Source organism: Bos mutus, chromosome 9 (assembly GCF_027580195.1).
Source record: "Bos mutus isolate GX-2022 chromosome 9, NWIPB_WYAK_1.1, whole genome shotgun sequence".
NCBI classification, from domain to species: Eukaryota; Metazoa; Chordata; class Mammalia; order Artiodactyla; family Bovidae; genus Bos; species Bos mutus.
This window is the reverse complement of record NC_091625.1, coordinates 43851464-43876770: the sequence shown is the minus strand read 5'-3', so window position 1 is coordinate 43876770 and position 25307 is coordinate 43851464. Positions and strand designations below refer to the sequence as shown.

General features: G+C 35.6%; 1 protein-coding gene across 4 annotated transcripts in view; it reads right to left on the bottom strand.

The window, feature by feature from the left end:
• ATG5 (autophagy related 5) overlaps window positions 1–25307 on the bottom strand; it is a 145162-nt gene that overhangs the window by 38696 nt on the left and 81159 nt on the right. For all 4 annotated transcript variants that reach the window (XM_070376528.1, XM_070376529.1, XM_070376530.1 and 1 more), the window contains one exon: window positions 9233–9350. In XM_070376528.1, coding sequence (XP_070232629.1) covers window positions 9233–9350 — 118 coding nt within the window. The remainder of the gene's footprint in view (window positions 1–9232; window positions 9351–25307) is intronic.

Genomic DNA, 25307 nt, shown 5'->3' with positions numbered 1-25307 from the left:
GACGAATTCAAGAAAATTACCGAGGTTAAAATAAGTATCATAAGTTTCTTCTGTCCAAAATTAAATATAGTACGTCTTTGTTAATGAGGGCTATGTTCGTAGAACTTCTTGTATTACCACTGTGTGTGACACTGTATCATTTCTTTTAAATCCCGAGAGAGAAAACAGTGAAGAGCAGGCAGTGTTAGGCGGAGACTGCAGTTCAGTGACCATTCCCACACGGCAGGCTCACGGTGAGCCTTAGTAAGGTTACAAATGGGCCTTCCACAGTTTACTTGTAATTCTTTCTTCACTCATTTAAAATCTGTCTTCATCCCAGTATCCTTTTGTACCTTCACACTGTCTGATTTAGAAAATCATTTAGCAGTAGGTTTTTCTTTTTTTTAATGGTTCGTACTCTATAAAATAGAAAGAATTACTGAAACTCAAAAATGATTATTATTCTTACTTCTAAACCCTCATCCTGATGAAGTCTGAAGGTTTTCTGTTTGTGTGGCATGAACTGGCAAGTCTGAAATGCCACCTCTTTGGGCAGTCAATGTCACCATGCTGACAAAAGTACCAATTTGAAGTTCAAACTTCAAACTGAAGGGTCTGCCTCAGATGAATACTGTGAGGCTTGGATGTTTCTTTTTTCTAATGGCTTTAGGTATGAAAAAAGTGATTACAAACAAAGAGTTAATTCACTTTATAAACAATTTAATCATATGCTACAGAGCTAAGGAGAAAGAACATGAATACACCATCTTTTCTTAATTTTATAGAAACTATTCTGTGGTTTCTCATAAAGCATGTCAAAAACAAAACACTGTAATTTTCAAGTTAGATGACCTAGATGGGGTATTGTGACACCCTAGCCTCAGTTGTTAAAATTATCTTCTAATGTCCTAAGCAAGCAAATAAAAGATCAATCTTAGTCACTTAGTTCATCAACGCTTTCTCCCACATCTCTGACCTCACTAAAAAATCTTCTGTACTTTTACAGGAGACAAGTACAAAAACAAAGCGAGTCTTTCAGCAAAATAAAGTAGGGACATTTTAAATCAGCATTTCAGAGTAGACATTACCCCTCAGCAGCCTGCCCCTGGGTGAAGGATTCTACTTCAGTGGTCATGTGGTATGTGTGGCCTGGTCCCTCCTTTGCAACAATTTCTGCTCATCTTTTAAGACCTGGCTCAGTCTTTATTATCCACTACAGAATGGATAAGATAATATTCCTAATATCCTTTGCATATCTCCATTCCTATACATATCACTTTCAGTCCACTCCAACTGGACTAGTTTCTTAAAAGCAGGGATGCTATCTTACACATCTGAGTAATGCCAGTGTCAGAAGACAATATGATGTGAAGAAATTGACTGATGAATACTGAAAGCTACAACATCAAAGTGAACCCAAAAGTTCAATGGAAGTTGGGAAGGGGCTCAAAGAGTAAATAAAATCCTGGGAAGCAGGGCAGAAATGGAAAAAGGCAAGCAGCAAGAAGACTGCACTTGCTGGTAAGAGCGATGCTGGGAACCTTAACTCATCTTCTATCAAATGTAAGCCTTTCTCTTAACATACACTCCAGTTGTACAATGTCAAATATAAATTCAGGCTCACAACAGTCCAACTGCTACAGAAGACTAAAATAGACAGCCAATAAGAATTTGCTGTATGACTCAAGAAGCTCAAACCAGGGCTCCATAACAACCTAGAGAGTTGGGAAGGGGAGGGAGGTGAGGGATGTTCAAGCGGGAGGGGACGTGGGTAAACCTATGACTGATTCATGTTGATGTCTGGTAGAAACCAATAGAACACTGTAAAACAATTATCCTTCAATCAAAAATAAATAAATAAAAATATACAACAACAACAAAGCAAGAATGGACACTGTTTTATTTTCATAATCCTAACTTACTAGGTTTTTATGCATTACATTAGACAACTGGGAAATAAAATATATTTGGGCAAAGCCTGTAAGTTTTTTGTATTCTTAAAAGAATACAAGTTAGGATTTTTAGATTTAAAAAAAATTTGGTTATATTGTTTCTAATGGACAAAGAAATACTTCACTTCAAGTCTGCTATAGAAGCTTAGGTTTCTAAGTCATTTTAACTATTGCTGACATCACAGAAAAAATTTACCTGAGTTCACCTTTGGTTATTTCCTGTTACCCTGGCTAACTTCTCAAGCCACTTGAGAAACAACAAAAAAAGAATCACATAAAGCAGCTCATCATTAATTATAAGAAAAAAGACCTAAAGTATGTCTTCATGAGTATTAGTACATTCTACCTTCATATGATGAAACAAGGCAAAATTCCTTCATGCATGAATCACCTGTCATAAGGAGCAATAGACAATGCTGCCACATAACTTTTATAAGCACTTTCTCTTTTAATCATGTGATGACAGCGAGTTCTTATCCGCACACACCCAATCTTTCAGTCTTTCGCTTTCAACTTAAGTTGGGTGCAGGTGTTTCAAAATGCTTCTTGGCTGACAATATTACAGGTGCTAAACCAGACAGTAAACAGTTCTTTACTGAAAGAATGACTTGATGTTTTGAATACTTCCCATAGATCCTGAAATGACAGCTATTTTCCAAAGAGGTGACAAATGGAAGAGGCAAATAAGAGTTTTTTCAAAGATAAGATATTGGTGTGAGAAACACGGCCTCCTCCTGGAATGAAAGGTGCCATCAAGAGGACCTCAAAAGTAGAGGTACTATTTATAGCATTTCAGTGAAGTGTGTGTATGGTCCCTGATTGACACAGCATGCAAGAGTTTGGGAAGAAGTCTGTCACACAAAGATATTCACCTAAGAGGCAAGTTTGTGGATTAAAGTTGTGAGTGTCTACCTTACTGCCCTCTCTTAAAAAAAGGGGGGGGGTCATCTTGTGTATTCCTTAAGAATGGATGGGTAGGTAGGGCAGGTTAGAAATTTAGGAGAGAATAGTGTTTAAATAAATAAAAAAGCCTCACAAATGTATGTGCCATTCTGGTGTGGGATGACAATAACTTGTCTGTGCTGTGATCTGGGTGTGGGAATGAAGAAAAAACACGAAGGTGTGTTCTGACAGAACATGTCGGCTCAAAGCATATGACTGCTTTTCATCTACATGCTGAATGTCACAGACATCATCTTCATATCCAACAAAAAGAATAGCCAGAATTATACACAGGAACACTACAATAACAACAGAAGCTCAAGTCCCTAAGATCATACCAGGGGTAAAAGAGAGTACGGGCCATGCATGCAGGCCAGATTAGGTACTAAACACAAACCAAAAAGAGTTAAGAGAGAGTAAAGATTTCAGAATGTTATTTTAAAGTATACAAAAAAGTGGAAAGGTGAAAATGAAAATAAATGGCAGCACAGTAAAGTGGAAAAACCAATGGACCAGGAGATGGAGACTTGACTTCCAAACCTAGTTCTACAATGAAGCAGCTAAGAAACCTTGGACCAATCATCTAAAAAACTAGGAGAATGAACTAAAATAACTTTAAGTTCCAACATTTACACAATTCTTTAAAGATGTCAAATACAAAATTAACATCCAATCAATTTCTCCTGCTCTCCCTCCATTAAGTTTCTTCCGTCTTTCTATGGATTTGCTGATAACTGTGCTGTCCATTGTGCACCTTACAGTACAACAGTTTTCAGATCTTGAGTCTCATTATGATGTTCTCACTCAACAGTCAAAGATCTTATAAAGAAATATATTTACATGACACAATGTTTTGGAAAGTAGACTGTCAAAAAAATTTAAGGGAAGTACAATAAGATAGCCATTTCAATACTAAGCTTTAGCTTAAATTTCATTTTTTCAACAATTTTAAATTTATTTATTTTTTTAATTGCGGAGAAGGCAATGGCACCCCACTCCAGTACTCTTGCCTGGAAAATCCCATGGACGGAGGAGTCTGGTGGGCTGCAGTCCATGGGGTCGCTAGAGTCGGACACGACTGAGCGACTTCACTTTCACTTTTCACTTTCACGCATTGGAGAAGGAAATGGCAACCCACTCCAGTGTTCTTTCCTGGAGAATCCCAGGGATGGGGGAGCCTGGTGAGCTGCTGTCTATGGGGTCGCACAGAGTCCGACACGACTGAAGTGACTTAGCATAGCATTTTTTAATTGAAGGATAATTGCTTTACAGAATTGTGTTGTTTCTGCCAAACATCAATATGAGTCAGCCATAGGTATACATATGTCCCCTCCCTCTTGAATCTCCTTCCCATCTCGCTCCCCATCCCATCCCTCTAGGTTGTTACAGAGTCCCGGTCTGAGTTCCCTGAGTCATACAGCAAACTCCCATTGGCTATCTAATTTACATATGGTAATGTAAGTCATCTGATCCCATCACTTCATGGCAAACAGATGGGGAAACAGTGGAAACAGTGTCAGATTTTATTTTGGGGGGCTCCAAAATCACTGTAGATAGTGACTGCAGCCATGAAATTAAAAGATGCTTACTCCTTGGAAGGAAAGTTATGACCAACCTAGACAGCATATTAAAAAGCAGAGACATTACTTTGGCAACAAAGGTCCATCTAGTCAAGGCTATGGTTTTTCCAGTGGTCATGTACAGATGTGAGAGTTGGACTACAAAGAAAGCTGAGCGCAGAATTGATGCTTTTGAACTGTGTTGGAGAAGACTCTTAAGAGTCCCTTGGACTGCAAGGAGATCCAACCAGTCCATCCTAAAGGAGATCAGTCCTGGGTGTTCATTGGAAAGACTGATGTTGAAGCCGAAACTCCAATACTTTGGCCACCTGATGTGAAGAGCTGACTCACTGGAAAAGACCCTGATGCTGGAAAGATTGAGGGCAGAGGACAGAGGATGAGATGGTTGGATGGCATCACCGACTCAATGGACATGGGTTTGAGTGAACTCTGGTAGTTGGTGATGGACAGGGAGGCCTGGCGTGCTGTGGTTCACAGGGTCACAAAGAGTTGGACACGACTGAGCGACTGAACTGAACTGAACTGAATGTAAGTCTGCATGTTACTTTCTCCATACATCCCGCCCTCTTCTTCCTCCCCCACCCCTGTGGCTATAAGTCTGTTCTCTATGTCTGTGTTTCCACTGCTGTCCTGCAAATAATTTCATCAGTACTATCTTTCTAGAATCCATATATATGGCTAGTACATGATATGTGCTTTTCTCTTTCTGACTTCCTTCATTCTGTATAATAGGCTCTAGGTTCACCTACCACATCAGAACTGACTCAAATGCATTCCTTTTTATGGTTGAGTAATATTCCATTGTATCTATGTACCACAGCTTCTCTATCCACTCATCTGTCAATGGCCATCCAGGTTGCTTCCATGTTCTAGCTATCATAAATAGAGCTGCAATGAACACTGGGGTACATGTGTCTTTTTCAATCTTGATTTCCTCAGGGTATATGCCTACTAGTGGGATTGCTAGGTCATCTGGTGGTTTTATTCCTAGTTTTTGAAAGAATTTCCATACTGTCTTCCATAATGGCTATATGAATTTACATTCCCCCCAACAGTGCAAAACACTCCACACCCTCTCCAGCATTTATTGTTTGTAGACTTTTGGGGGATGGCCATTCTGACTGGTGTGATTTCAATTTATTCTTAATTGATGAAATCATTTTTTAATTAAAATACTATAAAGTACTCAAAAAGAGAGAAAAATAGAGTGCAGAGAAGTGAGTAACTGAAGGCAAATGCTTGCAGTGGGGGCAGCCTATGGGTCCCATCTCTGTCAGCAATAAAAATGATTAATCTCGTAACTTCAAATGGGAAAACTAGTCTATATGCCCAAATCTTTAAGAATTTGGCAAAACAGACATTAAATAGATTAAAACACACACACAAACACACTCTTACAGTATGGAGAAAATGAACTGCAATGGTAAGATTATTCCTAAAGTTACTAGGACTATCCCAGTCCAAATTTCTACAACTTGAGTTCAAAAAATAAAAACTTTAACTATCCCTGTGAGGATTTACAGGAAGATGGCAACACTGGTTGTGTCTCTGGAGAGGGGAACCGAGTCAGGGTTTTATGTATAGGAGTTGAGATAGAGACTTTTCACTAAATTCTTTTATATACTTTTGGATTTTGGAACTATATAAATGTATCACCTACTAGAAAAAAATTTTGATTATTTAACTGAACACAATATGTAAAAAACCTTACTAGGATTTCATAAAAATAAAATATTTTTTACTCTTCAAAAGAAAATGAAAAGATAAGTCCCAGACTAGGAGAAAATAATCACAAATCATGTCTGGTAAAGGACTTAACAGGCAAAATATATAAATAACTCTCAGAACTCAGTAATAAGATACAATGAAAATTAAGAAAAGGATTTACATGAGACATTTCATCAAATATATCCATGAATAACAATAAGCACATGAAAATACTCAACACAATAGTCATTAGGGAAATTTTAAAAAGTGAGCTACCACTATACAACAAACACTAGGATGGCTATAATAAGACAAGAAAATATATACAACGGTGAGACTGTGAAGAAACTGGAATCCCCATTCATTGTGGGTATTAGCCATAAACATACCATACAACCCAGCCATTCCACTCCTAAGGATTTACTCAAGAAAAATGAAAATATATGCGTATATGGATGTTTACAGCAGCATTAGTCATAAAAGTGAAAAGGTGGAAACTCAAACGTCTATCAATTGATGAATAAACAAAATGTGTCACCCAACTGGAATACTATTCAGTAATAAAAAGGAACAAACTACTAATTTATACAATATGAATGAAACCCAAAAACATCAAATAAAAGAAAAAAATAATTGCAATTTTGTGTAACTCCCTTTATGTGAAATATCCAAAGGAAGTAAATTCTAGACAGAAAGCTGACCAATAGTTGTCTATAATTGGCAGCAGGAGCAGAAATTAGCTACAAATATACACGGGAACTTTTGAGGTGCTAGAAGTATTCTAAAACTAGATTGTAGTCATGGCTTATAAATTAAATAAAAATCACTGAATGGCAGAACAATTACTTAAGGCAAACTCTTACTGAAAATGAAGACTAGGTAGCAATAAAAATAGATTAAGATTCTAAGATAGTATTACAATCAACTTACTGTTAATTATGTCATGATTCAAAGATTATAAATGATGTTTCAAGTAATGACACAAAGAACTCAGGAACTTGAAATACTGAGTAAACACTCACCTAGCATTAGAGATATGAGGATGTGTATGACAGTAACAGAAGCTTTGCCTAGTATAGTATTCTTGTGTGCCTAGTCTCTCAGTCGTGTCTGACTCTTTGTGACCCCATCGACTGCAGCCTGCCAGGCTTCTCTGTCCATGGGGATTCTCCAGGCAAGAATACTGGAGTGGGGTGCCATGCCCACCTCCAGGGGATCTTCCCAACCCAGGGATCAAACCCAGGTCACCCACATTGCAGGTGGATTCTTTACTGACTGAGCCATGAGGGAAGCCCAGGAATACTGGAGTGGTAACCTATCCCTTCTCCAGAGGATCTTCCTGACCCAGGAATCGAACCGGGGTCTCCTGCATTACAGGCGGATTCTTTACCAGCTGAGCTACCAGGGAAGCTGACAAATGACATAGTAAGGCCTTTCTCTTTCTCTCTCCATATATATAGATATATATTTATAAATATATATATATATATTTCATACATATATATACATATATATGAAACATGTTGCTTTTTCGTTGCACCACATGGCTTCTAAGACCTTAGTTCCTTGACCAGGGACTGAACCCATGCCCCCTGCAGTGGAAGTGCAGTCTTAACCACTAGATCGCCAGAGAACCTTACTCAATTTTCACAGCTTTAGGTAGTAGTCAATAATCTTTTTTATCAGTCCCTTCTGGAACTGGTTCTGGTGGTATTTAGATGTCCCTCTTCTTCCCTCCTATTGAGCCTTTGTGTATTTTCAAAGTGCTAGATACACATAGAAATGCCAGGAAAAGGAAGCATATTTGATTAACAGGCCAAACGGCACATATTCTGAGCTCTATATTCTTTGTTTAATCTTTTAGGCTGAAATGTCAATATTCCTCCCAATCCTATTACTTCTAATTCTACTGAGTAGGCAAACCATTTCCATAGATACTAAATGCCTCTTGAACTATGTGATATAGTTACAAGTCATGTAAATAATACTGCCATCATCCCAGCGTAGGATATGTTAATAAGAAACACAGCATGATCTACTGAAGTATTTACCTTTGCATTTATTAATGCCTTACCTCTTACCATAAAAGATTTAAAGTGGTAAGTTTTTAATGTTTTTCTATAGAACATATACAAGTCTAGGCAACATATTAACAAACACAGCACTATGCCACTGAAATTTCTCCTACAGCACAGTAACCAACAATAAGACAAGGCATTCAGTGATAGGGTGATGGTCAAATTATGGTACATAGATACCAAGGGCCATGGCATTTTAAAAAATACCTTTAAAGAATTTTTAAGAACTATCATATTATATCATATTATATCAGGTGAAAAAAGGAGGACATATAAATTTATGCACATATACCCTCTCAAATATTCAAGTATATATCTGCATGTGTGTGTCAAGAGTAGTCTCTATGAGTTAGGGGTTTATAGCGTTTTCCCCCTAGTTTTCTGCATTTTCCTTGTGTTTCTTATGCTGCGATTAAGCGATTTTCCTATTTTTCCTCTCCTGACAGGAAAACAATTTTAACCTAAGTTACAAAATAAGGACTATAAAACAGGACTTTTTGACCAGCCTTGTGAAATGTTAAATCCTAAGAGAATAATGTTCAGTAAAACATTAAAGAGCTGCAAAAACTTCAAATAAAATATGTATCCATTACTCAATAGTTTGAACTTTAAAATATCAACCAAATGTAAGACTTTTTAAAAAAAAAACTATCTCATTTCTTTAGAATGACGAAACACAATGCAAGATTAAAGTTACAACGTTTACCAGAACTGAATTCACAAATGAAAAACACAGGGCCCCAAAATATAAGAGGGTGACTTTAAAATCATATTTCAGTTTGCTAAAGAGAATGTTTCTTATTCTGTTAGTGTCAATAACTTATGAAATAGTTAAGTATTAAGTGCTTCTGTTTCAAAAGATTTTTCCTCACAAGATAATGAAAATACCTTACTGAAGTAACTAATAAATATTATTTATAAATACAGAATTCTTATGTTACTTCAGTAACAAAGAGGAATGAAAGAAATGTTTTAATGTTGTCAATTATATTACCTTCAGGAGCAACTGCAGAAGGACAGACTTCTTTGAGGAGATCTCCTAGTGTATGCAATTGTCCATCTGTAGACACAGGTCGAAAAAGCTTCTGAATGAAAGGCCGTTCAGTTGTTGTCTATTTGAGAAATCAAAAAAGGGTCCAAACAATTAAGTCTCTATTGCTACAAGCTATGAATTAATACATTAGAAATTTAAAGTTGGCATGAGATGCCTTCTGATACAGATACAGTGTAATCAGAAGCATACAACATCACACATGTGGTATTATGGCTAAAAATGCTTAACACAAATCCAAGAAATCTAACCACAGGAGGCAATAAGGCAAATTCAGAACATGCAGCACTTTAAACACAGCTGACCTGGACACTTAAAAAAAGTCAGAGGCAGCAAAAAAAGAAAGATTAAAAGAGACTGACAAGATATCACAACTAAATACAAAACATAAACTCTGACTGAATACTGGATTGAAGAAAGGAATTTAAAAAGATCAGTTATAAAAGACATTTTTGAAATAACTGGGGAAATATCAGATGAACATTAGATAATATTAGATTAATGATACATTTCTTAGGTGTGATAATGTTTATAAGGACAATATCCTTACTGTTAAGAAATTCATGATCAGATGTTCAGGAATTAGGTACCATGATGTCTGAAACCTACAATCAAATGGTTAGGGGAGGGGAGAGAGAGCGTGTGTATAGAAAAAGAGACAACAAATGTGAAAAAAGGTTAATAACTGGTGAATCCAGGTGAAGGGTCTTACATGGTCTTGGTTGTTTTACTATTTTAAAACTTTTCTATAGGTTCAAAAATCAAAATAATAGGTACATTTCTTCTGATAATTGTTATTATTAGCACTGTCATAATTGACTGCTAACAGCTTCAACATCTTGTTCCTTCAAAAAATTAGGTTTAATTTTCTCAAACTCCCTCTCTAGAAGCAGAGCAACGATGATGGAAGCCTTCCCGTGACACAGCGCAGAGGCTCTGGAATCAGCCAGTCTATGAGTAACAGCACTGTCGTTATGAGTTCTATGATCTTACACCCAATTTATTTGGAAATTTGGGACATTCCCCATCTCTGAAGTTTGTTCTAGGAATAATGGGAGACTTGTGCCAAGTATAAATAAATGATAAAGAGAATAACACCCATCACAACTCTTAACTGTTTTTTCATTTTAAGATGTTAAGTTTTTAAGTTTCTTGGAATGAAAAATCATGAAAATCTACAGGAACAGAGTAATACCTTATATTTTATAAGAAAATAATTTCAAATACCTACCCATTAAAGGTAACTTTTTTTTTTTTTTGGCTTGTTTATTTTTAAATCACAGAGGCACATCTCAACTTCTTCAAGATAACTTTAACCAGATTTGGTTAAAAAAAAAAAAAAGAGGAAAACCTGATTTTAAGTATAGACATGAACTAAAATGTAAGAAAAGCTAAATGTGGTGCAAGTATGTGACTACTTCTCCTGGCTTTATACTGTGTGTTCAGTGAATACATAATAAATATCAAAATAATATTAAAATAATACAGTTGAATGTATAAGGAAAGCATGAGAAAAACTAAAATTTAATAAATATGCATTAAATATAATGCAATTCACTTCACTAATTGAACCCTTCATTTTTCAGAAGTATAACTGAACAGGGAACTCCACTCAATACATGATAATGGCCTATATAGGAAAAGAATAAAAAAACCCAGTGGATTTATGTATATGTATAACTGATTCACTTTACTGTATGAAACTAACAGAAAACTGTAGATCAATTATACCCTACTAAAAAAAAAATTTTTTTTTAAGTGTGATTGAAACCTTTCAATTTAGGAAGCTCATACTTTCCCCACAGGTGAAACTAAGAATATTATGAACAATCAAGGATTCACTATGTGAAGATGATACAGGTTTGAGGAGTTCAGAGAAGAAAGAAATGAATAGGGGACAGCAGTAATCATTTAAAATAGCCACCACCCACTTAGGGCTTTCTATCTTCCAGGCAATGAAGAGGCTTTTAAGACTTTTTAGCAAAGGAAGTGACGTGATGAAAGAGGCTTTTTTCTGAAGGCTAATGGAAAGCAGCACCGTGTACAATGACTTGGGGAAGAGGTAACATCAGGATGACAGGTGAGAGGCTGTCTGAATGATGCAAGCCTATGTGATGACAACTGGGACTTGGTCAGGAGAAAAGGAGGGGTAGGACTGTACCCCCAATCCAAAAACTGTTCAAATGTATCATCCATACTCTAGTCTGATAATACTAAGGCTTTCAGCAAAGTCAAATCTTTTCAAGATTCACTTGCCCCTTATTGAGTGACAGAATTATGAGGTGGCTTAGCTGTACTAATACACATTATAGTAATTTGAAAACAATATGTTAAACAGGAAAGGCCAAGTAATCTTAGCTACATATTAAAAAAACAGCAATTCTCCTCTACTCACATTCCTAGAAAAAATGGCCTGCAATTTCTCTGTACTTCTCTTTTTTTCAACTCTTTCCCAAAATGGAGCAGTTATAATAAAGGTATAACTTCAACAGTCTTTATAATATTATTTGCTTAGGGGGAAGGATGAAGTTCCAGAACTATTAACATATATTCCAAGTAAATCCTACAGACTGTAACCAAGAAAACTTTCATCAAAGTAAATTTCTGTTTCTCATATAACAAAAAAACCTTATTAAAAGACAAAGACCTAAAATACTTCAAACAAAAAAATCTAACAAATATTTTTTGTTTAAATTTTGTTCAAGTGCCTTTAAAAGCTTATATTCTCATTCTTAGAAAACATTCAACTTTGAGAGCTATTTATCTTGAAAACAGAAGCTGGCCACAGACAGATTATGAATTCAAATACTGTACAGAGGTTCTGAAGGGCAATGGGAATGGAGGGTAAATTCATGCAAATTTCTTAAAGATCTCATTAAACCTAAATTCGAGTTCAGCAAAGACTAAATTATGCTAGGATATATTTAAAAGCTATCTTCATTTTGAATACAGCAAACATTTTTAAAATACGAAAATTCCATGAACATGAATTCTTTAAACTTCGATTTAGTATACACGAAACCAGACAATGCTAACAATATCCACGGTAATTTGAATCCTTGTCTGATAGATAAGAAAGCCACTATAATAGAACTACACCACAACACTTAATCTAGCCATATATCTGTAAATCTGCAAACTATTTTAGGGACTTCCAAGAAACAGAATTACTTTCTCATGAGAAATGACTTGGTAAAGTCATGTTTGAAACGGCTCCTGTTCGTTTTCAACTGTTATGTTAGTCCTTTCTTAAAACATCAAATGGAATATAAACCTGGGGTGCTATTGGCTGGCTGTGCCTCAGCCCTTCTCTACTCAGGCACTTTCACTACTGTAATAAGAATTTTCCCTTACATGCAAAAGTTATGCTGTGATTTACCTTGGAGATAAACTGAACAGAAGCAGCAAGAATCAAATTTGTAAAAAATTTTAAGTTAAATTTATAAAATTTTAGTCAATCAAGTTTGAAAACATATGCTGAGTATAAACGGAGGTAATATCTGCACTGCACAGTTTTCAAGTTAATAAAATATGTACACAGTACAATCATGCTGAGCCACAAGGGAAGCCCAAGAATAGTGGAGTGGGTAGCCTATCCCTTCTTCAGGGGATCTTCTCGACCCAAGAATCAAACCAGGATCTCCTGCACTGCCGGCAGATTCTTTACCAGCTGAGCCATCAGGGAGGCCCTCATGGTACACGACTGAGTGACATGGTATACACACCCATCTAAATATACACTAAAACACACGCTACTACCACCACACCACCACCACCATGATCAACAGTTTTAGAGCACTGTAATGAATATTTTAACTTAATACTATCCCAATTTAGCAAACTCTTTTCCTTCTTTTTAATCTATTTTCTCTAAGTTCACTTGTCTAGTTATTAAAAGGTCCAGAATCATGACATTCAGGTTTTATACAGCAAAGTAAAAAAGGCAAAGTCACTTGAGGACTAAATTCGGAACTAATGTAGAACTTAATACCAAAAGCAAGATCCATAAAAGGAAATATTGATAAATTGGATCTTTATCAACAAAACATAACTTTTGCTCTGAAGGTGAAGACAAGACTGAAAGAGAATATCTGCAAGACTACATATCCCACAAAGTTCTTATATGCAGAATAAGAACTCTAAAAGTCCAACAGTAAAAAAACACAAAGAATTCAATCAGAAAATAAGCAAAAGATAACAATAGACATTTCACCAAAGAGGATACACAGATGACAAATAAACACATAAAAAGATGTTTGACATGTCATTAGTCATTAGGGAAATGCAAATTAAAACCACAATACAACATGAATACATATCTACCAGAATGTATAAAATAAAATATAGTAATAATACCAAATGCTGGTCAGCACATGGAGAAACTATATCTCTCATACCATTGCTGGTAGAAATGTAAAGTGGTTCAGCTCTTATCGAAAAGAGTAAGGCAGTTTCTTACAAGACTAGACACACATTTACCATATGACTCAGCAATTGTACTCTTGAGTACTCCCAGAGAAATGCAGACTCATGTTCTCAAAAAAACTGTACACAAATGTACAGTTCGTACAATTCCAGTGTCATTCAACAGGTGAATGGATAAACTGTTTGTGGTATGCCCATACCACAGAATACTAGTCAGTAATAATAATGCAAAAACCTATTAATAACACATGCAACAAACTGTAGGGAGCTCAAGCGAATTACACTGCACATAAAAAGTCAATCTCAGATTACATACTATATAATTCCAGTTATATAATATGGAGTTTCTTACAACTCCATGTGAAGATTATACATGTTAATTCATGTAAAGTATTTATAAGAATGCCTCAGTTCAGTTCAGTTCAGTTCAGTCGCTCAGTTGTGTCCAACTCTTTGCAACCCCATGAATTGCAGCACGCCAGGCCTCCCTGTCCAACACCAACTCCCGGAGTTCACTCAAACTCATGTCCATCGAGTCGGTGATGCCATCCATCCATCTCATCCTCTGTCGTCTCCTTTGCCTCCTGCCCCCAATCCCTCCCAGCATCAGACTTTTCCAATGAGTCAACTCTTTGCATGAGGTGGCCAAAGTATTGGAGTTTCAGCTTTAGCATCAGTCCTTCCAATGGACACCCAGGACTGATTTCCTTTAGAATGGACTGGCTGGATCTCCTTGCAGTCCAAGGGACTCAAGAGTCTTCTCCAACACCACAGTTCAAAAGCATCAGTTCTTTGGCGCTCAGCTTTCTTCACAGTCCAACTCTCACATCCATACATGACCATACATTACTTTGCTGGCAAAGTAATGTCTCTGCTTTTTAATATGCTATCTAGGTTGGTCATAACTTTCCTTCCAAGGAGTAAGCGTCTTTTAATTTCATGGCTGCAATCACCATCTGAAGTGATTTTGGAGCCCCCAAAAATAAAGTCTGACACTGTTTCCACTGTTTCCCTATCCAGTTCCCACGAAGAATGCCTAGTACACAGTAATTGCTCAATAAGTGCTATTACTGTTATTAAATGTGACTTGACATGCAACAGAAATTTATTAAATACTAACATGTATTTTATATTCAGTTGTAATATAAAATAGGGATTATGATAAGAAGACATACTACTCTTGTTGTCTCCCTGTTACTACATAACATTAGGGTTTATTTTGCTGTTTGGGTCATATATAGTATATCATATGAGTCAGAAATGTTGGTTTGTTAAAAATGGCAAGTTACAGCTGGAAGGATACACATCTGATTCAATGACCATGGAGTCAGTGACTGTAAAGAAGAGGAAGAATCATATCCATAGTAAAAGGAGATTCTATTCACTGAAAGGAAGCAATTAAAAGCTATGAAAGAGAAAAACATAAAAATTCAGAAAGCATACAACTTAAAAAGATGCACAATAGATGCACGATGATTCACTTGTTTGTGAAACTTATAAATGCCCTTAACTAAAAGGCCGGGGTGGGGTGGGGGGTGGTCTCTTACTGATACATCAGGTAGTACTTGATGATTAAACGGAACCCATTGGTTAGAATAGCTGGGACAGAATCATCCCAGTAGTAGTATCCAGGTTCAGGATTTTGATCTGAAATACTGAGGATATGAATTTGCACAAAGAAGATGGACAGAGTGGATATAAGGGATGTGGATATAAGGGATGTGGATAAACTATGTGATCTGCAGATAGATTTTTTCATTAATTCATTCATTTATTCTTACTTTAACTCATCTCTTTTACTGTATCAGGCAGTTATAAAAGGTATTGAGCAGAAAATGAGCAGAGCTTCTGCAATCACAAAAATCTCTGACCAGCCCTGAGTAGCAACTTTAATACGCAACTCAAAAATTAGTCCCACCCCCAGTGAGTGCTCACAGCCTCCATCCAGAACCATTTATCCTACATCCTTTCAAATTCTGCTTTCTAGCCGGTTGACAAATCTCCCAATTTCTGATCACATCTTCTTTTCCTGACTGTGATTCCACTTCAGCCCCTTGTCAGTTCTCATCTCTGACTTTAGTTCTTAGATTCACTTTCTACTTCCTATTTTGAGAGAGTAAGGCTGACTTCATATGCTTTGGGTAAATTCTTGCCTATTCCAGTCAAGCCCAGTCGTCTTGGCAACTAGGCACAATCCTCATGGTTGCCTTCCTCCCCCCACATAACCCAGACTCAGACAGTAAAGAATCCAGCCATAACTAAAGAAAACAAACATCAGAGAACTATCCCTACAGTAGTACACAGGTCCAGGATCTCTAACAACCAGAGGGCAGGGGCAAATCTATCAGAAGTCATCACTCACTAAACATCTACTGAACTTTAATTCTAACACAGTGTTACAGATACATGTATAAGTGAGAACAGAAATATGTACAAAGTACTATGAGAAAATGTAACCCAGCATAAACTTGGCAGCTAGAGCAAAAACAAAAGTTTTTGCTGCAACTGGTGACATAATTTCATTTTATAAGAGTGGAAGACATCAGTAACTACAAAGTACAATATGCTAAGTGCGGTAGAATGTAATGTACTAAAGTAAAATTGTAGGGAGTTTCCAAAGAAGATGAAAACAAAGTAGAAAACATAGGTCTTCAAGCTTTCATCTTGAAATACAGAGTATTTTTTCTTAAAACAGAAAAAGATAAGGTCATTTCAGGCATAGTACAGAAACACAATCCTTCCCTTTCATATGCCCTCTTCCCACTAACGCACACAGAGGCAGATGAAATGCAATGGTACCTGTCAGATATTAGTGGATAAGGGGAGAAAAGTGGGCTACAAACTTAGCATGTAAAGTGTAGAACGTCAAATGCAGTAGAATTAGCAAGGGCTTGGCTGGAATTCTAACTCACAACACAACTGACTGGGAACCTATGGCAAATTATATCAGTCTTGGAAGTATGTTTCTAAATCTGAAAAACAGGAATAATATACATATTTGAATGACTGCTGTAACAATTACATGAGATATACAAAACACCTAGTGCAACAGCTGTTTAACAGTGATTAATTCCTTTCATTCCTCTCTTTAAAACCACGGTTAAACGTGGAGCCAAAGAAAAGTAACACTATTTAGTCCTTACAGAACCCAAAACATAGAGAATAAAAAATAATTGGTATTCAACCATCAGTTGTTCCCTTTGAAGTCTTGTTAATCAGAATAAATATGGGGCACAAAGAAAAAGAAAATAGGGGTTTACACAGGATATGCTGCCAGACTTTACCAACAATGACACATGATGCGTGCTTCAAACTGTCACATGCGTATCTGGCCTGAGATATACTCATGCATGTCAAATTTTGCATCACATGCTTTTCAAAAGAAGCCTCATGTTAAAATTAGCTTGAGAATATACACATTACAATACCTCATTAAGTACAAAGAACAAACCATTTTCAAATGAATGCTTTTAGACCTTTACAGTAAACAGTCCTTTCGATGGTGGGAAGGAGGGGGACAGGGAGACAGCGAGAGGGGAGTCAGGGCCACTTAATCAGACCACTTTTATCCTTCATGTAGGGAAATAGGAGACTTGAAAATAAGCACTTTCTGTAGTTACGCTACCAGAGTCTGAAGTCCACTTTTAATATTCCCGACAACTCTAAAAAATAATAATTAACATTTGAAAAGCTGTCATTATTATAGTCAGGGACACTTAATCCTCAAAGCAGCAGTGTCTTAATTGAGACTATGATTAAATGAAAGCACCCATCAGAATTATATCCACAAATCAGGTTTATAGTTTATGTCTTGTCTTCTTTAAACTGTTATATTTATTATAATTCTGTCTAGACAATACCAAATATATTTTGCCACATAAATAATTAAGGCAAATTGTCTTCAAACATAGGCAACAGTGTGTGTTTTCCTCATATCCTTTCATTGAATAAAATGTGTTATAGGGAAGCACCATTTCCCTCCTGCTAAGGCCGAGAACAATTTGGTGCTGTTTATGAGCTGATTTATAAAATAAGTTATATTGCTTTAAAATGTTTTATTTGAAATTATTAGTAGAGTGGCCAAATTAGAGGCTTCCTATAAAAGTGCTAGGATTGATGTGTTTAGTAATAATTATCTTACTTCTAAGGTTTCTCCTGAAAAATCTCAAAACCATACCTGGGGAATCATAGTTTAAATTTCAGTATCTATAAAAATGTCTTTGCTAATTTTATCCAAAGCCATACTAAAAAGGTAAGCTACTATAAGAGTAATGGAATAAACTGTTTTTGACTGATGATTCAAAGGACATGTTTATATACAGATTATTTCTACCTTTATGGTATACTTACATAAAATAACTATGCAGCACTTTTAATTTGTACAAATATAGAAATCAGAGTAGCAAGAAGCAGCATCTGGGTAAAAGAGGTTGTGTCGACCTCAGAATTGAAACTCTGTTCTCCTGATGATCAATCGAGTGTCTTATCCACTAGAAAAGTGTTTCTACACTTGGGCCAGGAGTGACTAAAGCACTAAAGATCCTCAGCCCTTTGTGTAAGGTCTGTAGGCTTTATAGTGAAAACGAAATAAAGTTTATAATATGAGGATGTTGATATTTTTGTTTCGATACTAATCATTTAAAACATTTATTCACTGAAGTATCATTTGAAGTAGATTTCATAAATTCCTGTGAGTTTTTTAGAAGTAGCAAATAAAAAAAAAAAAGATAAATATTTTACAGATCTCACTGTTGGAAGTCATATGTTGATTAAGAAATTAAAAAAAAAATAGCACTTGACTACCCTAAAAAATATATGAAGAAAAACAATGTAGTAAAACTATACAACTCTTAGAAGAAAACATAGAAGGAAATCTTTACGGCCTTGGATTTGGTGAGACAACCTGAAAACACAAGCAACCAAAGAGAAAATAAGCTGAACTTAACTAAAATGGGAACACATGTATACCTGTGGTGGATTCATTTTGATATTTGGAAAAACTAATACAATTATGTAAAGTTTAAAAATAAAATAAAAAAAAAATCTTTGTATTTCAAAGGGCACTATGAAAATGAAAATAAAACCAAATATAGGAGAAAATAAATGCAGATCATGTATCCAATAAAGAATTAGTGACCAGAAGATATACAGGGCTCTTACAACTCAATAATAAAAAGAAAACCCAGTTTAAAAAGAGCAAAGGATTTGAAGATATCCTGCCTAAGATGATATCCAAATGGTCATTAAACATATGAAAAAATGTTTAACATCATTAGTAATTTGTAATATACCCCTTTACACCTCCTAAGATGGCTATAATTAAAATGATAGAAAATAACAAATGTTGGCAAGGATGTGGACAAATTGGAACCCTTATACTTGGTGAGTGAAATGTAAAATGGTATACATACTTTGGAAAATAATCTGGCAGTTCCTCAAAAGATTAAACATAGAATTACCACATAACCCAGCAATTCCATTCCTAAATATCTACCCAAGAGAACTGAAAGCATATGTCCATCAAAACCTTGTACATTAATGCTCATAGCAGCATTTATTCGTAATAGGCAAAAGGTAGAAACAATCCAAACCACCACCAATCAGTGAATAGATAAACAAAATGTTGTATTTCCAAGCAGTGGAGTATTACTTGGCCATAAACAGGAAAGGAACAGAAACGTGCCATAACATTGATGAACCATGGAAATATAATCCAAGTGAAAGAAGCCAGACACAAAAGGCCATAAACTTTAAAATTCCATTTGCACAAAACGTTCAGAATATACCAATCTGGGGGGTTGGGGAGGCAGGGGAAGACCAGTAGTAGCCATGAACTGGAGGGGAGGGGGAATTTGTCATGGGCTGGAAGGAAGGAAGAATGAGGTGTGACTGCTAATTAGGGATGGGGTCTTTTTGGGGTGATAAAAATGTTCTGAAATTACATAATAGTGATGGTTCCACCAACTCTGTGAATATTCTAAAAAATCAATAGTACACCTAAAAGGGTGAACTTTAGGACTTCCATGATGGTCCAGTGGTTAAAACTCTGTACTTCCACCACAAGGAGCATGGGTTCAATCCCTGGTTGGGGAACTAAGATCCCGCTTGCCTTGCAGCAGAACCAAAAAGACAAAAGGATGAATTCTGATATCAAAGTTATATACTTCAATGAAGCTGTTAGTACAAAGTCCTCAAATGGGTGGAAGTAGAAGAGGCCTTCTAGAGTGACAACTCAGATTCATCACAGTCTGATTTATAACTATTCATCATTCTATGTTTATTTCATGAGTTCTTAAGAAACAATAATTATATTCCACCAATTTAAAATTTCCAAATGAGGTCAAGAGCCTCCAAATAATGTTAGAGAAATATCCCTGCCCTCATCAATTTACAAAAATTATAGATTTTTCTTTAAAAGTTATATAGCATTATGGCAATCTGAAAGCTGTTTGTGGGAATTTAAGTAAGTTTCCCTTAATTTGTTTAACTCATTTAAAACTCATGTTCTGATACTTAAAATGAAGTTTCAAGTTTTGAAATTATAAAACCTAAAGTGGATTCAGAATTTAACAATAAGGTGTTATATAAAATAGAACTAATGTATCATACCACATACAGTGTCTGGATTATAAAAAAAATGTCCTTATTGATCAAGGACAACTGCCCAGCTTGTAGACTCTTTATGTCTACTATTTCTGAGCTTTCCCAGAACCCTCCCCACCAGTCAGGGCAGCAGAGAAACAGCCTCTCCTTCCTCGGAGAGGAACGTCTGATTCCAACCCACATTACCATGACCTGAACAGAGAAGAGGGACTCTTCCTCTCATAGTTTCTTGACTTAAGACTTTATTAGAATGATAAGGAATGCTTTCTAAAATGCAGGTCAGGGTTTACAGTATCAACATCATAGTTCAATTTCATTACTAATTACATGGCCTATCCTAAATTTTTTTTTTTTTACTTATAATAACAAGGCCTATCGCCTTTACAAATTCAAATTTTTAGAACACAATATGTGAAGAGAGTACTGTCTATAGAAATCCAAAACAGGCTAATATATTCCAACAGAATTTTAGTTTAAGATAATTTTTCAATACCACCAATATAGCAAGTAAAAATTACAGGTTTCTTTCCACTATGGAGGTTTTAAAATCACATAAACATTTTCTTATTTAGTAGTACAGTAAAGCGGTGATTTTTAAAGTAAGGTTCTAAGAGGGCCACAGACAGTGAAGATTAATTCTTGGGTAACTTAGTGACAGCTTATCCATCTGAGAAATGGAAGACTGTGATGAGGCAAAAGAAGATACACTGTAGCTAAAAGATATCGTCACTACACTTATGAACAGTTATCAGCCAAACTATAGCATGAGTGTATTTCAACTTAAAATACAGCTCTTTTATGTAAGGAATTTTATCTATCATTCCAAAAGCAGATCATTATTCTCCAGGATTAATTACAATTAAAGGAAACCTTCTTTGCACCAAGCATGAAATAGAATGACATTTAATGTGGATATTGTTAAAACATTCCGAAATAATAAAACTATCCAATTGTATGTGCTATGGCTTCAGAGGACATAGAAGAAAAAAGGTTTTAAAGCTTTAAAACGATAATGTGTCAGTGGGAAGAACAAATTTGTTAGTTCTACTCCATTAAGGATTCCTTAAGCAACGTAAAAACCAGAGTTCAAGTTACACTTTGATGTGTAGATCCTTTTGAAAGCTACTCTACCCTGTTTTATATGAAGCATCTGTAGCTAAAATGAACACCTAGTGAAGAGCATGAATGCTGCGTTACATAAGCAGACGTCAGAACTGTCCCCAGCTGATTCTAAGTCACTTTAAACGTGGATGCAGAGTCAGAAATTAGCTATGGCTTACTTCTTAGAAGTAACAGATAATTACCCTCATCATGATGAAAAGGATTTTAAATGTAAGCTAATAGAGGTATTTTTCCTTTAGTAAAGCTCTGCTTTTAAAAGTAAACTTCAAAACTTTAATTGAAATAGGAAATGCTTTATTACATAGTAAAAACTTTTCAGATTATAGAGGTAGAGAAAAGGGAGGGCTCTGTATAAGAATAAGGTGGGACAGAAAGATGAAGAAAAAGAAAAATAGAGGAGGAAAAGAAAACGAAAGGAAGGAAAGACTAAAAGGACAGAAGTGCCTACTGAAATACATTATTTCTTTCAAATTTTAAATGAGCAGGACAAACTCTTCTCATCCATGTGAAATGTCTCTCTTATCCACATTTTGAAAAATCTAGACAAAATGTTAAGAATACTACATTGGATTTCTGAGTCTTTAGTTCTAAAGACATGTTATTTCTTAGTATGTTAATTTTCTACATTTCAAATGTAATAATCATTTACAATGTTTGAAGACAGATTTAATATGGTGTAACACAAGGAGATCCAACCAGTCCATTCTGAAGGAGATCAGCCCTGGGATTTCTTTGGAAGGAATGATGCTAAGGCTGAAACTCCAGTACTCTGGCCACCTCATGCAAATAGTTGACTCATTGGAAAAGACTCTGATGCTGGGAGGGATTGGGGGCCGGAGGAGAAGGGGACGACAGAGGATGAGATGGCTGGATGGCATCACTGACGATGGATGTGAGTCTGAGTGAACTCCGGGAGTTGGTGATGGACAGGGAGGCCTGGCGTGCTGCGATTCATGGGGTCGCAAAGAGTCGGACATAACTGAGCGACTGAACTGAACACATGGTTAATGAAGTTCAATAATAAGTAACATTAGTTTGACTTCTCAGAGTTTCGTGCACGTGAACTCAGCCACACATCTAATATACAAATCATTCCTCAGTGAATTCAACAATCATTTGAAATCCTCACCTTGCTAATTCGTACAATTTCGCAACTAGTATATTTTAATTAATTTATGTCATGTACATAACTGTGTAACAACATAGCAGACAGGTGACTTTCATGAAAAGATCACACCCAACGTAGATACATTGTCTACTCGTACAGTTTCCAAATGTAGATCCAATTCTGTGGAACCTAACTGTGATCAAGACTCGTCATTCCACTGATAGAGAGCTCTCACTACCCATTACCTGCTTCAAGCAACACACTCAAACAGTAACTCTTTGAACTAGCACTGACATTCCTTTACCTTTACAGGATATTTTTGGAAATAGACCTTTGAGAGATATACCTTGTTTGAGACAAGATATATTCTGTAAAATACTCCCAAGGCATCAAAAGACAATGCAATTGACTGTTTATATCAGACTACATTTCTTAACTGAGAATTAACATTTTAATATAGCACAATCCTCTGCAAAAGCAACTTGCTTAGCTAACGATTCAAGAAATTTCAAATATGTACATATCAAGTTCTGCATCTATATGTAATATCAATACAACTGATGTACACACATCAATATATCTATACAAATCTCTGTATTTATATCATCTGCTTAGTACTTGTCTTATAAAAACAACCTGCAAGACTCATGAACCAAATATATAAACTCCTGCAAAACCTTGAAAATTAAAAACAAAATTAAAAAGAAAATGGGTATGATCCAACAACTAAGACACAAACTTCACCAAAGAGTAAGACACCAGGATATAAAATGCCAAAATAAAAACTTCCAGGCTCAGGCCACAAATAATAGGAATATTAGCCTTTGTGTTTTTAAATTGGTTTTTCCTTCTAATATTCCTAAACAATCACACATACATTACCTATTTGAAATTATTAGTAAGTAGTTATTTTAGAAGTATGAGTAATTAGACCAAAAGCAATTCTCATATTTACCCAAAAGAAGGAACCACTACTAAGAATCAAGGCCTAGTAATTCTGTTCTTAACAGACAGGTGGTGTGTCTTCTGGTCTGTTACATGAAAATCATTTATGAGAAGAACAGAAAAAAAAAAATCAGAAGGTAGTTTTCACTATTGGAATAGATAAGTGATTAAGCAAATTTTCTTACACCATGAAATTGTCAACAGATTAAATGATGACCCTACAGAGCATCATTTCTGGATGGTGGCATTCTCTGAGATGGAAACAGACTGAGAGAAAACTGTGATAATGACACACGCAGAGATGATCTGGGTCTTGGAAATCTTTTTGAAAAGTAAGGCTGAAGAAATAAACATTCTTTAGACAGGGATTGAGCTTAGCACCTACCAAGACTTCACTAGGCCAGAAGTAAATCAGGAAACTAAAACCCATGTCAGTTAGAAAAAGATGGGAAGGCTATAATAAATCTACTCATTAAAGCAGCTGATGACCATCCTAAGGTGTAGCTTAACCATGGAATAGGGTGACAATTCCTGCAAGAAACTCAAATATTAACTGTAATATGAGGTGCCTTAATAAACCAAGGAGTAAACAATTTGATAATATTTTCTTTAAAAAATTACACACTAAAATCTTATTTTGTGATATAAATACCATTGAACACTTAGGTATGAAACAGCTTCATTTTCATTTTAGCCAAATTATCATTTTTTATGCCTCTCAGTTAACCTAAGCTTTTTTCAAATTGACTAGTTGAAGTCTAATTTATTTTTACCATATCTACTCACATTCTCAGAGTGTTTAAGGAAACTTGAAATTACGGAAAGGAAAGAATGAGAAAGAAAATACACACCAATAACTGGAAGTAAGGTTAATTTTTACATATATTAGAATACCATAATAAAATATAAGGATCTTATCACAACTAATAATTTTTTTGCAAAGGGATCTAAAAAGTCATTTTTAGTGAAATAATTAAGCCTATCTTACCACAATCTGTCTTTTAAAAATAAGATATTTAATATTTCAGTTCTTAAAATTATCCCATGGTACTACATGCTTAAGCAGGAAGAAAAAAGTTCATTCCATCCCTAAATTTGAGAATTCATGTTTTAACGTGCTCACTAAAAACTACTTAATTGGTAATTCGAAAAAGAACATTCTGTAAATAAAAGAGAAAGAAAACCACACAACTTTAACTATCTGTTTCAATCTCTTCGCACTAAAGGGAGGATGTCATGTTTTTACTTTCTGTCTATGCATTTTCTCTACTAGAAGAAGAAGACGAAGAAAAGCAGGAAACAACAGAAAGCGTGGAGTAATAAGAAGCCTGATGTGTGTAAAAACTGGAAAACAGTCTCAAATGGAAAGTTGTGATAGAAAGGAGTAAGAAAATAAAAGTAATGAGCTTAACAAAGTATCCAAGGGACAGTGATGAAGGGTGAGAGCTCTGAGGCCAGACTGCCTGAGTTCAGAGTCCAGCTCTTCCACTTACTGAGTAATCCTGGGCAGTTTTCAATAATTAATCAATTACTTCATCCACACAACGGGGACAGTACCAGCATATGTCCCAGAGGACAGTAATGAGGAATAAATGAATGAATGCATGTAAAATAGTATTTCAAATAGTACCTGCACACAAATACTCAATAAATGTTAGGTATTGTTGTTATTTGTCTATAGCTTACTTTAATTACCAGCAATGTTTTTTATTCTTGAAAACAGTAAATGAAACAATGACCTAGCTAAGTGTAACAAATTAATAAGAAAATACGGACTTCATTTAATAATAACTAGTAGTCTGCAATAATACTATT